At 47.1% G+C, this 14,219-nt stretch overlaps 1 protein-coding gene across 4 annotated transcripts in view; it reads right to left on the bottom strand.

Moving 5' to 3' along the window:
* The window catches only part of Cnnm2 (cyclin and CBS domain divalent metal cation transport mediator 2), a 137,049-nt gene that overhangs the window by 20,188 nt on the left and 102,642 nt on the right, over nucleotides 1-14,219 (bottom strand). For all 4 annotated transcript variants that reach the window (XM_087185855.1, XM_087185854.1, XM_021245642.2 and 1 more), the window contains 3 exons: nucleotides 8,374-8,517; nucleotides 5,634-5,771; nucleotides 3,338-3,507 (listed from right to left, as the gene is read on the bottom strand). In XM_087185855.1, coding sequence (XP_087041981.1) covers nucleotides 3,338-3,507; nucleotides 5,634-5,771; nucleotides 8,374-8,517 — 452 coding nt within the window. The remainder of the gene's footprint in view (nucleotides 1-3,337; nucleotides 3,508-5,633; nucleotides 5,772-8,373; nucleotides 8,518-14,219) is intronic.

Consider the following 14,219-nt stretch of genomic DNA (forward strand, 5'->3'; position numbering starts at 1 on the left):
ATAGTTCTCTCTGTTTTAAGTACTTAGAGAAAGTTTCTTAAAATTCTGATATATTGTACAGATGGTATTTACATTATTAATAGTCTTTTATGGTATATTATCTATTTTAAGGTATCCCATGTATTTTTCCCTAATTCTGTTGCTATTTAGGGCTTTTATTTTACCATTAATTCTATTTTTAAGTGATTAAATAGATAAGACATGCACATGCTAAGAAATTCAAGCCATACAAGGGAGAAATGCTTCAATTTCCTTCTGTCCTGGCCCTGCACATCTCCAATGGAGAAGGAACAATTACTACCAGGTTCCTGAGCAACATTTCAGGGAAATTCCAATTGTATATATATATGTGCCTGTGTGACAGTCAAGTGCAGTTTTTTTCCTCTTACACAAATGAGGACATATATGAACCGTTCTGTGCCCTACAGACAAACATCACCATGTTTAGTACTTTTAAATTGTGAATTTTTTGTTTCTAGTTTAACTTTATTAACATCTATGTAGGGATTTTATGAAATTTATACCTGTTTGTAATTACTAGAATGTACACTGTGAATAATATATGATCTTACTATGAGTCACATAAGTTTTTAAAAAGTACTTCTCTGGGGCCAGGGATTTAGCTCAGCGGTGCCTCCGCCTGCCTCCGAAGCACAGGGTCCTGAGTTTGATCCCCGGCGCCAAAATAATAATAATAAAACAAAACAAAAGTACTTCTCTCTGGCTTATGTTTGGTTTTCAAAAATCTGCTAGTTTTATTTTACTAGTTATGTAATTTTAAAGTACCATATAACTTTTCTTGGTATGCTTGTTCTTTTATGATGACAGAAATGTTTTCCACCACTTCTACTTTTATATGTATATTTTGTTAAGTTATTTAAGGCAGAGAGATAATAAGATTTTGTCACGCTCTACTGTGTTTTTAGCTTTGCCCTGATCAATCCCTCAATACGCTGTAGCTTAAAAATCTACTTTTTTGGCCAGGGATTTAGCTCAGTGGTTTCACCACCTGCTGCACAAGTGCAAGGACCCTAGTTTGATCCCTGGTACCGAAAAAAAAAAACCCTACTTTTTTGGGTAAACCTGAAATTTTAGTTTTATGTATATGTAGTGGGAAGTGTGTACTTTGTATTATATAACTTACAAAATATTCTTTTAAGTTTATTTAAATCATTCACCTTGAATAAATTAGACTTCATTTCATCCAAGGGCCCACTCTTAAAAAATGATGTGTTTCTGCCGGGGATTTAGCTCAGTGGTTCCACTGCCTGCCTTGAAACCGCAAGGTCCCGAATTCGATCCCGGTACCAAAAAAAAAAAAAACAACAATGATGTGTTTCTAGTACAAGAACAGTCCCAACAACGCTTACTTAAGGAGTTTTTCTAACATTGCAAAGGAGGGGCATCTGTGGCCCGGAGGCCAAGGAGGAAAGGCAGATGGCACTGCTTCCCTCTGACTTGTGTTTCTGAAATGCGGGGGAGCACGCGCCATCCCAGGCACCCCCGTTTGCAGTGGCGATGGTTGAGGATGGAGTGTGCTTTGCAAATGATGGCAGCTACGCCAGGCGTTTCATTCTGCTACTCTCCGGGCCCTCAGGGAATTGTCTGATCTGCAAGAGCAGGACTTGGCCCCCAATCCACAGTTTAAACGCCTGCATAGGCCTGGCCTCCAGCACACACACTATTTATAAGATCCCCATGCCATCCTCAGTTCAGTACACTTGTCACATTTATGTAAGCATGTAACATGAAGAAATAATCAAATATAGGTATATATACCTAAAATGGCTTGGCCTTATCAAAAAAAAATCTTTAAAAGGTTCACCACTTTTAAACGGACAGAGATTATAAAGTCCCTTTCCATATAATTTAAGATCTATGGCTTTTTGGTATAGCAACAGAGCATTACTGACTCACAACTAAACACTAACTCAACAAGAATAGGGAGCCACCTGGTTTCTGATGTCACTGCTAAAATTAATAAAACCAATCTTCCAATTCTCTCACATAACAGTCTTCAATGTCAGAGTTTCTAGTGGTTCATGGAATAGTCCTATCTGGCTTTTATGTGAATTATGAATGTTTTGTTTCCTCATTACAATGAATAAAATACATCTCTTCTAGTTCCCTCAGAGTTTCGAGCTTATGTATCTCCAGAGAAAAAGAAGTGATTAAGATTAAGGTTCGCAGAAGACCCAGGGCACTGAACCAGAGCCCAGAAACACGAGCTTCTAAGCCCTCGCTAGTCCCCCAACGCCAGAGGGGCTTCCTGCTCCTTACTCCTCTTTCCAGAGACACGATGCTGCTCAGTCGCAGGCCTCCATGGGCCCATCACTGCAGGCGTTTCTGACAGCTACACATCTGAGAAGAGCGAGTTCCAAATAAAAATAAATTTCATAATTCATTTAGGTAACTGGGGCCTTGCTGGACTCATGCAAATTTCAGGGCCTTTCACGTACTAATTATACTCTTGCAATGGGACTTCCAGTTCATATCTAGGCAATAACCAAGAAATACCAGCAAGCTTACGGGGCCAATATTCTTGATTTGAAATAAACTCAGGTTTCCTGAAAAAGATGCTTTGTCTATAAAGAGGCACCAGAAATCAATAAAACTAGGCTTTTATTCATTGTGATGCCCACCGTGGCCTCCATGCAAAGGGCTGCACCGCCTGCAGCGCAAGTGTGACATAACACGGCCTTCTACCGATCTCCGGCCTGGAAGCCCTTCAAAGGGTTCAGAATGGGTGGCCCATCCCCATGCTGGATTAGGTTTACAGTGAGAAGGAAGTCGTTATCCCTGCCTGGGGGCTGTCAGTATCATATTCATTCCCATCACACAGGGTCTGTTTAGTTACAAGGGATAAAAATAATGAATGCATTGTTTTGATGTTGTTAATGGAAGAGACACAAGATATCTCTTAGTCACCAAGCTATCTCATGGTCAAGTCCTATGGAGGGAGGGAAAAGAGAAAAGGTGATACAAAGAGAACTAAGGAACCCATGATAATAAATTTCAAAAACCCACCAAGATTGGGGTAGGGACAGGAGCTTCCCCAAACCCTAAAAACCACCGACAACCTCATTCACCATTCTTCGTCTGACTCAGAGCCTCAGCAGTCACACTCAGCCTTTTAGTATTGGCAAATAAAGTAGCTCAAGTCATGACTTTGTGTTCCAGTCACTTCATACACATGAAGACAAAGAGATGAAATTCTCCCCAACACAGTAAGGTAAGGACAAAATAACCCTTGTGAGCCACTGGCCTGCACCAGGCCTCCTCCACCCTGCAAGGCGGGGACTCGGGGATGCAAACCGATGCTGAGTAACCCTCTGACCTGCAGAATGAGGATGAAGTAGTCTACGGGTCTGTTTCGCTGGTAGAGGTAGTACTCTGAGGCTTTCTTGTTCTTCTCGTCATACTTCAGCTCCTGGATGACATTGGGGTGCTTTAGCAGTCTTAGAAGGATCTTCTCTGACATCTGGGATGGGCTAAATGCTTCTACTTCTATAGACATAAACACAACTCGACATTACACTCAAGTGGACGGAAAAGATGACGCTAGTCAGTAAGGCGTTCAGTGAGAACACTTGGCATCAAAGCGATCCACGCGGATGAACAAGACTTCCGTTTGGTGATCCTCCAGGGACAGATTACCTGGGAGAAATCAGAAAATGCTGAAGTCTCATCGTTGCCCCTTTTATCTTCCTTTAACCTGTCATGGGCGTCTCCTTCAGGAAAACATCCTGCACTGCTGACCGATGGGAATGAGACCGAGCAGCAGCAGCTCGAGTGCCAGCAGGGCCTCCCCCAAGCACAAGGGTTTGTCCAACCACAGCCACAGGAGGGCGCCAGCGCCCGGCGCAGTGCGGTTAGTCCGGCGGCTCTGCGGCCCGTCTCCCCACAGGCCCGTCTCCCCACAGCCGCTCTGAGAAATTCCGGGACCACCCAGGGCGGGGTTCAGAACCAAAGCAAGGCCGTGCACACATCAACATGCACTCCAACCGCCAACAAACGAGTTCTGTTGGGCAGCATTTACAAAGGGAGAAACTGTATTTCAAATGACAGACATTGAAATTACTGACTTCTGGCTGCTCTTTTGAAACTGGGCCTTATGATGGCTCAGAGGCAGAGTAGGATAACATTCAGTGTTTTATTGTTTTTTGTTTTGGTTTGCTTTTCCTTTTCAGACAGGGTCTCACTGTGTAGTCCAGGCTGGCCCTGAACTCACTCTGTAGTCTAGCCTGGCCTTGAACTCTGAATCTTCCTGTCTCAGCCTCCCGAGAGCTGGCATCACAGGCCCTCACCGCTACACCTAGCAAATGTGTGGTTCTGAAATGTTGAGGAACAAGACCACCAGAACTTTTAAGAGAATATTAAGCAAGTTAAAGATCTCATTTTTTAATTCGTTGCTATGTGTGAATGGTATAAATTCTGAACTCCCTTCTGCAACTTTTCAGTAATGATAGTCCATTGCAGAAAATTAGAAAAATAGGAAAAAGGTAAGAACATAAAAGTCATCTATAAGCCAACCAGCTAGCTAACTGTGCAGAGCAATTTGGTGAGCATTTCTTTCCAGTGCTTTGCCTGGGCACATGTGCCTGTGTGGGTGTGCACATGTGTGCAGAGAGAGACACCATCACAACCCTAAGGCACACAGTTCTCTGCGGTGCGTCTTCCCACGTCACGCCGTACCGTGGACATCTTCCCCTGTCGCGAATATTACACTGTGAGCACTTCCACCATTGGCAGTGCAGGTGGAACTCCATCCCGTGGCTGCTGGGGGCCTCCTTTTCAAAATATTTTAGGTATGCTGCATGCAGCCGAAAGGTACTGGCTGCACATCTTGGAAACAGACATCTTCTACAAGGCTCTGGGCACCTTTGGATTTTCTTACTCCCCCAGGCCAACAGAGCTCGGCTCCCCAAGAAGGCCACAGGGAAGTGGGGGTGGTCAGGCCGAGACCACTGGACCCTGACCCGGCAGTCAGTGCCGGCTAGGGGTGGCTTTAGTGATGTGCATACTTGCCTTCTACAGTGGGCCTAAGCTAGTAATCTCATTTGAAGAGGCCACCAAGAAATCCATGTCAAAGTCCTCAGAATCTCTGATTTCATTAGAAGACATAAAAGACAAAGATTTCATTCTGAAAAATCTATTTTTCTTCTTTGCAAAATATAGCACCTGCATTACCACTGATGTCCAACTGTTCCTCCAGGGCAAGCTGCAGAGAGAAGTACTCAACTGTCCAATCAAATGAGGGGAGTCTGGTTTGCACTGTCAGCCTACTCGACACAGCTGCCCTGTGGGCTCAGCTGCAAGGAGAGGACCTGGCCCACCGTACACATGCAGTGTGGCTCTGACATTTGTCCTTACCTTTCAGACCAATTTTAAGTTACTGGTCCACCCCTGGTAAATGTCTCAGAGGGTTCATGCCGACACTGAACACAGGAGAGGAGAGAATTTAAAGAGAAAAAAACAAAACAAAACAAAAAAACAAAAAAACAAAAACAAAACACAAAAGTGGCATTACTCATCACCCCATTTCCGGGTCTCCACCCCCAGCCCCCCTCAGTGGTGCTGAGCACTAGCGGCCTGGGGCTGGCAGAGATCAAAACAGAGATAAGTGCACTTGCCTGTTGCTAGGAAACGGTGCATGGCCAGGAGAAGCTGCGGGGAGATTTTAACCTTCATCTCACTGTCTGTCTGCTTAAAGGCAGAAAAATCTTGCTTTCTTTCACGGTGGGCCACTTTCTTTTTCGTTCTGTTATCAGCTGAGAGAGGAAAGAGAAAAGAGGGCCGGGGATTTAGCTCAGTGGTTTCACCGCCTGCTGTGCAAGCTCAAGGACCCGAGTTTGATCCCCGGTACCAAAAAAAAAAAAAAAGAAAGAAAAGAGAAAACAATAAGGACATACAGTTGTTAGGTCAGGGCTCCTGTTGGATGAAACGGAAAGCTAGACTCTGTCCGGGGTAGGAGAGCCTCACCAAATCGGCAATGACCCCAGGGTCACCTCGGTGACCTGAGAGGGCCCGGAGGTGTTTAGACACCACGTGTGTGGGAGGTTAAAAGCCCACAAGGCAGCAGACTGGCCGAGGCAGTGCAACTCTCGACTCTCGAGGGCCACGGTCACCACACTCCAGGGCAGAACTGCCATGCCCCGCCTTCAAGAGCCCCTCAAAGAAAATAAACACACACACAAACCCCTCAGGAAACAAGAGCGCACCAGAACACTGCGGAACCTGGCCCCGAATCACTACCCAGAGCAGAGACTCCAGGTCAGGGGAGCTCCGGAGGGGAGGACGTCGGACAGGGCCGGCAAGGATGTCCACAAGGCCCGGGCCGCATTCCAGCCCTGTCCCTTACAGTTGGCGACAACAAGCCCATGCTGCCACTCAGCAGTGCTCCAACCAAGCTCTATTTACGGACCCTGAAACTGAAACTTCGCTTAACTGTTACTTGTCACAGACTAATTATTCTTTTGACTTTTTTCAGTCATTAAAAAATGTGAAAACCATCATTCAAAACCAGGCAGCAGGCACTCAGGCTGTGGTTTGCCAAGCCCTAATATAGAAGTCATCTCATACAAAACCATTTTTCAAGTATTTTTCTGAACAAAGTAATGATCAAGAAAAAACTGGCTGAAGGACAAGACTCCAATTGCTTGCTCCATCCACAAGAACCATGAGTCACTGCATTAACACTTCCTGCTCAGTGAGAAACAGACTGATTACAAGGCTTTTCCTGGAGAGAAGGCAATCACATTTTATACTTTTCTTTTATCGCAAGTTCTTTTGAGAACCAGACAGTGTAAATCAATACAAAGCTTTAAAATAATTTTCTAATGGCGATGTGCATCATCCATCCCGGTCCACCTAGATCACGAATATAACCTGGAAGTGGTAGCACATGCCCATCATCCCATCACTCCAGGAGGCTGAGGCAGGAGGATCACCAGCTCACACCCAGCCTGGGCAACTGAGAGAGACCCTGTCTCAAGAGAGAAAATAAAAAGCTGAGAACGTTGCTTGTTGTGAAGACCCTGGGTTCAATCAACTAAAGAAATTAATTAACTTCAATAAATAAATAAATGGGATACACCTGGAATCACAAGTTCAGCACTTTACACCAGCAAGGCGCTCCGGGCAGAACTTCTATAGGAAACCAGTCCAATCAAGGTTTAAAAGTTGTTCAACTAATATTTCTATAAAACCAAAGAAGCTAAGATCTCATGAATGTCACACTGTCTTTCTCACATAAATCTACGGAGATGCACAGGGTGGGGCGTTAGATGGCTTGGGAGGCAGGAGGAAAAGAATGTAAACACACTAACAGCAGCGTCCGTCCTCTGTCCTGAGGCCTCTGCCTACCCTGAAGTGTCAAAGGGTAAAACAGACTCCGGCAGGGAGAAGATAATCATCAGCTAGATATAAAATATTCTTCAAAGGTGATGGACGACTTTACTTGTAAAAGGGCAGGGTGCCCTCTTCTAGAGGCTGAATAATCACTCCGCCCAGCCAAGGGCTTCATGGCAGTGCCCACCCCACTGCGAGGTCCACGGTCCACGTCCACACCCAACCCAAGGCAGCTTTCACATCTGACACTCCTTCTGCACCCAGCCGGCCCTGCCCCTGCACCCACTGTGGGCCCTCTGCGTTATGACACCCTTGGAGGAGGCTCACTCGCTAAGCCTGGGCTGAGGGCGGAGGCTGAAGCTCCAGCAGCCAGGCAACACTTGAGACAGGACGCAGCCCACAGCTGCCCCATCCGAAGAATCCACACCTGGACACACCTCCTCCTCTTGCCCCAGGGTGCCACTCCAGTCCCCATCTGCCTCCCAAAAGCCAGCAGGAAGCAGAGGACAGCAGAAATGCATTCTTGTGTGTCCCCTGCTGGTCCGCCTCCGGCCTCGTCCTGCCAGCTGTGCCTGCACCTCACCTCCACTTGGGGCCCCGGGTTTCAGAGCAGGAAGTGTCATCAGCTGCCAGCCATCAATTTGGCTCACTCGTTCACTTTTTAAATACATGAATTATAAACTTAAGGAAAAACAAATTTATTTGAGAATAATCTGCTTAGATGTATAAAATGAAAATTGAGTAAAGATCAATCAGTAAAGATACATTTGAAATTCAAGAAACCTTTTTCCAGCAAGGAAGGTGTAGATTAACAGTCAGGCGATGTGGGCTTTTCAAGAGAACACTGCCACAGAATCTCCCCTTCCTCGCCCCTCCAAAGGCCTGGAAACCACTGGGAGGTGCGGCAGCCTCCACGTGCTGAGTGCAGTTCCAACAGCAGATAGGACTGGAGGAGAAATGTCAGTGACAGCGTGACAGCAAAAGTAGAGGTGGGGGAAATGACACTCAGACAACGCTACTCACTGTATAAATCTGTTTCATCTAGAATCTCAGATTTGATGATTTCTTCAATCACATCTTCTAAGGTGACAATTCCCAGAACTTCATAAAATGGATCTCCTTCTCCCTCATTGTTTACCCGCTGTACAATAGCCAGGTGAGATTTACCTTTAAAGGAAAGAAAACCAAGTTTAAGAGATAATTTTCTGGATTCACCAAATGATAGCTTATATATAATTATTGTAAAAATAGCAAACCTTATGCAGCAAAAATTTGATACCACTGCACTGAAGCATTTTTAAATGGTGTGGAAATGGAGAAGCTTCCTGAGCCATTAAAAGCATGACAGCTGGGCCAGAAGTGTGTCGGCTTCTACACACGCTGTCCTGCACCCCAGGTCTCTACTTCCTCAGGGAAGTGGTGCTCAGCTCCGCAGCCCTTCCTCTGTGACATCTGAGCAACTTCACGTGAGTGGAGCGCTTCTCTCAGGATGGTCCGCGGGCCTCTGGGGACCCTCAGGACCCTAAGGCACTGGGGTCACACTATTTCCTAGGAATATAAAATGTCACTGGTCTTCTCCACTGTGCTGGTATTTCGACTGATGAGGTAAGGGCACCTGACCCGGCCCACAGCAAATGGGACACACGCTCACTGTTCACAGAGCGCACACACAGAGGAGGGCAGAGTCACCCACAAATGAAGTATCCCAAGCATGACGGCTGTCTTGAGGCTCTGGCACTTGTGTGACATCTGAGCAAGGAAGAGGGCTAGCCCAGGCACTCAGGCAGACTGGGCAAGTGCCCTACCGCTGAGCTATATCCTAGGCCCAAGCCACTGTTTCACCGGATGTCATTTTTCTTTTTTTGGTACCGGGGATTGAACTTGGGACCTTGCGCTTGCGAGGCAGGCGGCAGAACCACTGAGCTAAATCCCCGGCCCGAATGTCATTTTTACTTGGAGGAATGACTATCAGATAAACTATGGTTTATTCAGACCTGGGTGCTGGGTGGATATTTTTGTGAAAATAAACAAAACAAGCCTGCCACGTCAAGGAAAACCACAGGTGGCATTTGCTACCAGTGATAAAAACTGAGCTTTCATCAGAAAATTTGAATTTGTGGAAATTCATACCCACCAGATGCGTGACAGCTTCTCCATAGTTAAGGACCTTTTTGATGGGCTAGGTGGTGATAGCAATGATCAAGTAATCTACTGTGTCAATGTTTGGAACATCGGCGTAATTCAGTGAACCATGCCTGGGTGAGTGGTCCACTCAGTATAAGGTAGAACAATGCATTTATTTTTTTAAATAAGTTTTAGTTTGTCCCGTTCCTCCCCTCAAGGCCCCTCCTGAACAATGGATTTACAAAAAGAAACAATCTCAGACTTACAGAAAAGTGGCGAGGACAGTACAAAGTTCCGCACCCTCCACCCAGTTTCCAGGGTTACATCTTGTACTACGTGACAGATTTGCCAAAATGAAGAAACCGACGTCAACGCGTGACTATTAAACGCCAGGCTTAACTGGATTTTACTTGTTTTCCCAAAAATGTCTTCTTGGGTTGGGTTGGTTTGGTTTTTCCCCTTCGGTGCTAGGGATCAAACCCAGGGCTCAAGCGAGCTAGGCAAATGCTCTGGCACTGAGCCCCTGCCCAGCCCCACAATGGCCTCTTTCTGTCCCACTACCCAGTCCGGGGCAGAGCACGCACAGCCGTCACAGCTCCCGGCCTCCGCTCAGGCCCCCCGGGTTGTGGGTTTTGGGGTGGCCCATGGGGGTGGGGGACACCTCAGAACAGCACTGACTCACCTTCACCCCTCCGATACAGGGGCTCCCCGCTTCTCCACTGGGAAGTCACTCTGCTTCCCTCTCCCTAGTCCTATTTGTGGAAGCAAGTCACTAAGCCTGTCACACCCCCAAGCGGGCCTGGAGGGTTAGATCTACTTTCTGGAGAGGGGTACATGTGCATCTACACGTATTACTCAGAATTCAGTACAGATGACTTTAGAGCAAAGGATTTTAGGTTGTTGGTTTGGTTTTATTTGTTTTAGACAGGGTCTCCCTGTGAAGCCCAGGCTGGTCCTGAACTCAGGGATCCTGCTGCCTCACCCTCCCAAGTGCTGGGACCCCAGGCGTGCACCACCATGCCCAGCTGGGCCAGAGGGTTTTAACCAGACAGAATACCAAAAGTCCCTTGGCATGATTTCAGACTCTACACTGCAGTTACCCTTTAAGAAATTACCACTTGCCGGGCACGGTGGCGCACGCCTGTCATCGAAGCGCTCAGGGCTCAGAGGGCTGCCCAAGTCTAAAGCCAGTCTGGGCTACACGGTGAGAGCCTGACTCCAAACACCAAGGGAAGAAGAAAAAGAAACGACCACTTGGGGATTCCGGTGTAGTAACAAAAGAGAATATCCAGGATTGTCCGAAAAAGCTACTAAAACGTCTCTCCTGGCCGGGGATGTAGCTCAGTGGTTTCGCCACCTGCTGTGCAAGCGCAAGGACCCGAGTTCGATCCCTGGTACCAAAAAAAAAAAAAGTCTCTCCCTTTTCCAAACACCTATCTATGTGAGGACAACTCCGTGTACTTCCTCCAGGCACAATACTGCACAGGCAGGAGGCAGAAGGCTGAGGGTCCAGCAGCCTCCCACCTAGCTGGGTAGCAGAGATGCAACAAAGATAAACAACTGTTCCTACTATTTTATTTGAAAACATGGTTGTTGGTTGTTGTTGTTGTTGTTTTTGGTACCAGGGAACGAGCTCAGGACCTTGTACTTTCAAGACAGGCGCCGGAACCACGGAGCTACATCCCTGGCCCTACATGGTTTTTTTTTTTTTTTTTTTTTTTTTTTTTGGAACCGGGGATCGAACTCGGGTCCTTGCACTTGCGCAGCAGTACATGGTTATTTTTAATAAAAATGTTATTTACACTTGGTAGCAGAGCACTTGCCTAGCAGGTATTAGGCCCTCGGTTTGCTCTCTAGCACTACAAAAAATAAAGAATAAATACATAATGAGTAAATATGTTTTAAATTTCAGTTTTACTCAAATGAAGTAAATATCAAAAGCTAGAATAAAAGTTCGGGGGTCCTCAGTCATTTCTAAGTGTTTAGAGGACCCTAAGGCCAGAAAACTTAAGAACAACTGCAGCGGGAAGGGCACGCCTGAGCTCCCAAATTGGGGGTTCGGGCTGAACGCCAGCTCCACCCCGATGGGCCACCTGGGCCAACGCAGTGACCAGACTCGGACACTCCTGAGCTTCGCCTCCTCCTCTCCAGGCCCAGCTCAGGGCCACCAACCAGAGCTGGTGTGAGCAGAGACCACACCAGGGCCCAGCCGACGGGGCCAGCAGTCCCAGGGCGGCCTTACACTTTTATTAACGTTTCTTCCCAATTCGACGGCACCATCAACTGCCATCAGCTTAGCTGGAGGGGGAAAACACTAAATAACACACAGCGATTAAAAGACGAATTTCAATTTTAGGAAAATCTTTAAAATAAAATAATTTCTCAAACACCAATACTGGTTTTGCCGAATCGAGGCACCTAACATACATCCATAAACAAAGCCAAAGTAGGGCCTGGGATTTAGCTCAGTGGTTCCAGTGCCTGCCTTCCAAGTGCAAGGTCCTGAGTTCAATCTCCGGTGCCAAATAAATAACTAAAGCCAAAGTAGACATGATCTGGAAACTTCATGATCAGTTAAGCTTTTTATTTCTTTTTAAGTGACAGGCTGTGGGGGAGTCCTTAAGGCTTAGCTAACAGTAACTTGGCCGAGTTCATGAGACAGAGCAGCCAGACAAACCAATATTCTGTCAAGGCCAGGTTCAGCGAGTTCAGGACCAACCTGGAAAGTGGCTTGGGTCTGGGTCACCAGCCCCTTCCCCACTCCATGCAGTTTCCACTCTGCCTTAGACCCCCATGCAGCAGCAAGAGCTGCAGGCCCAGGCATTCAGACTGTTAGGCAATTAGGCACCCTAATGATTTTCATCCTGGTCTGCTCACAGCCAAGGAATGAAAATATTTTGAGCGAAGCCGACTGGGGGCTTCTTGGCCACAGAGCACCCGGCACCTGCTCAGGCCGACTCTCAGCGGGGTGCTGGCCCAGCTCCTCGCATCCGCCTTCCCAGAGACCCAGCAAAGCAGTTAAAGATTCTTGGTGAATGCTGTCTGTCGAAAGTTAAATTCTTTTGCTATTCCCAGCTTGTGATCATTTAAAAAGAATTTTCCAAAGCAAGGTCTAATATTAGACTCAAAATGAAGTTTCCATTCCACTGAGACGCTATTCTCACCAGAGTAACTACCGCGTAATCAGATTGTCTCGGAGCAACTTGTTTAAATGCAGATGGACATACTTGGAATACCAGCCACTCGGCACCCACAGGTCTGGAAGGGCCTTACTCACAGAGAAATCACTCGTGTAATTAATTAGGCTTCTTAGACTGGAAATGATTAAGTTTTCCTCCCAGCCCCCTCGCAGCCACTGACACCCTCCCCTCTGCCCCTGGAACTTCTCCGTCCACCCCAGAGCCCAATTTTGTTAGCTTGGAGGTGAGAAGCTCCGTTTCCTGAACCTGGCGCACAGCACTGGAACACACAAGTGACCCTGTGTCCCTTACCCAGGCTTCTGGGCACAGTGGCTCCGCCACCTGCCCCATTTAACCACTGCCTGCAGAGACCTGGGTCTTCCGGTCTCACCCAGGCGTCAACCAAAACAAACGTGTACAGGGCTTTCCAACAGAGCAGGTGGTCAGTGGGAATGCTCGGCCTTTCTTAACCTGAGTATTGGAGGAATTCAGTCAACATGGAAAGGAGGAAAGCAACTGTGGGAAGACAATAAAAGACTAATATGCCAAACACAAAAAAGAATACAAACCAATGGTTTTTTAACTTCCAAAGAGAAGAATGAAAATACAGCAGTGAGCAAAAATGTAACTATAGGTAGTACATGACACTAAAACTTTTAGAAATACACAGACTAAGTAAATGCAATGAACCATGCATGGAGTGAAGAAGGCACAAATGCTGTGATTAGGGCCAGGGTGGCTCTCTGGCCACTACACAGGGCCTGCGGCATTCCGGTTACTTTGAGCTCCTTGCAATCTGGCACTGGAAGTGCAGGGGAAGCATCACTAAACCAGGGCCAAGGGAAGGAAGACCTGGTTTCCAGAGTGCAGGGTGCAGGGTGCATGAACACATCTGCACTTAAATTCAGGACTAGAAGTTATTAGGAAATAAAAACCTAAATTGTTTTGCCACTGCGATGTGCTCAGGCAGGGCACGAGTACTGCAGAACTGCAAGAAGCCACCTTCGCTGCTGAGCCGGAGAAAGGAGCTACAACCCATACAAAGCAGATTGGGATTAGATTGTTACCCGCACGGCCCCACAAATTAAAGTGCACTTGCATCTCCTCTGTGAGCTGGGACACCTGCCCAGACGGTTGGCGGGTCACCACATCGGCACACTTCTAGGCTCACATTTTGAATGACGGAGAACATCTGCATTCTGATAATCAGAAAATATCAACAAGTAACAGGATAGAATGGGGCTGGCAGAGGATGTGCGTCATTGTTGGGGGGTGGGGGGGATACAGGCTCATCTGTTACCACACACGACAGATCCTGTGCCGGCTAAAGAAGAAAGCCAAGAGGGTGGAGGACATGAAGACGAACTAGGAACAGCCTGGCCAGCCCTGTGGCCCAAGGCGAAGGGAGCCTATAGAGCCTGAAATGCCTCTCAATCCGCAGGGAGCAAACAGCGGAAGCCCAGGCAGAGCAGCAAGGCGACGACATTTCACAGCCCGCAGCCGGCTGCGTCACAATCTCCATCCAGGTCGCCCTTAACAGAAGGCAGGGGTCCCAGAGGCCCCAGA

The sequence above is a fragment of the Heterocephalus glaber genome, unplaced genomic scaffold (assembly GCF_053883595.1).
Source record: "Heterocephalus glaber isolate CG9 unplaced genomic scaffold, H.glaber_assembly_v1.0 deba00001498, whole genome shotgun sequence".
Classification (NCBI taxonomy): domain Eukaryota; kingdom Metazoa; phylum Chordata; class Mammalia; order Rodentia; family Bathyergidae; genus Heterocephalus; species Heterocephalus glaber.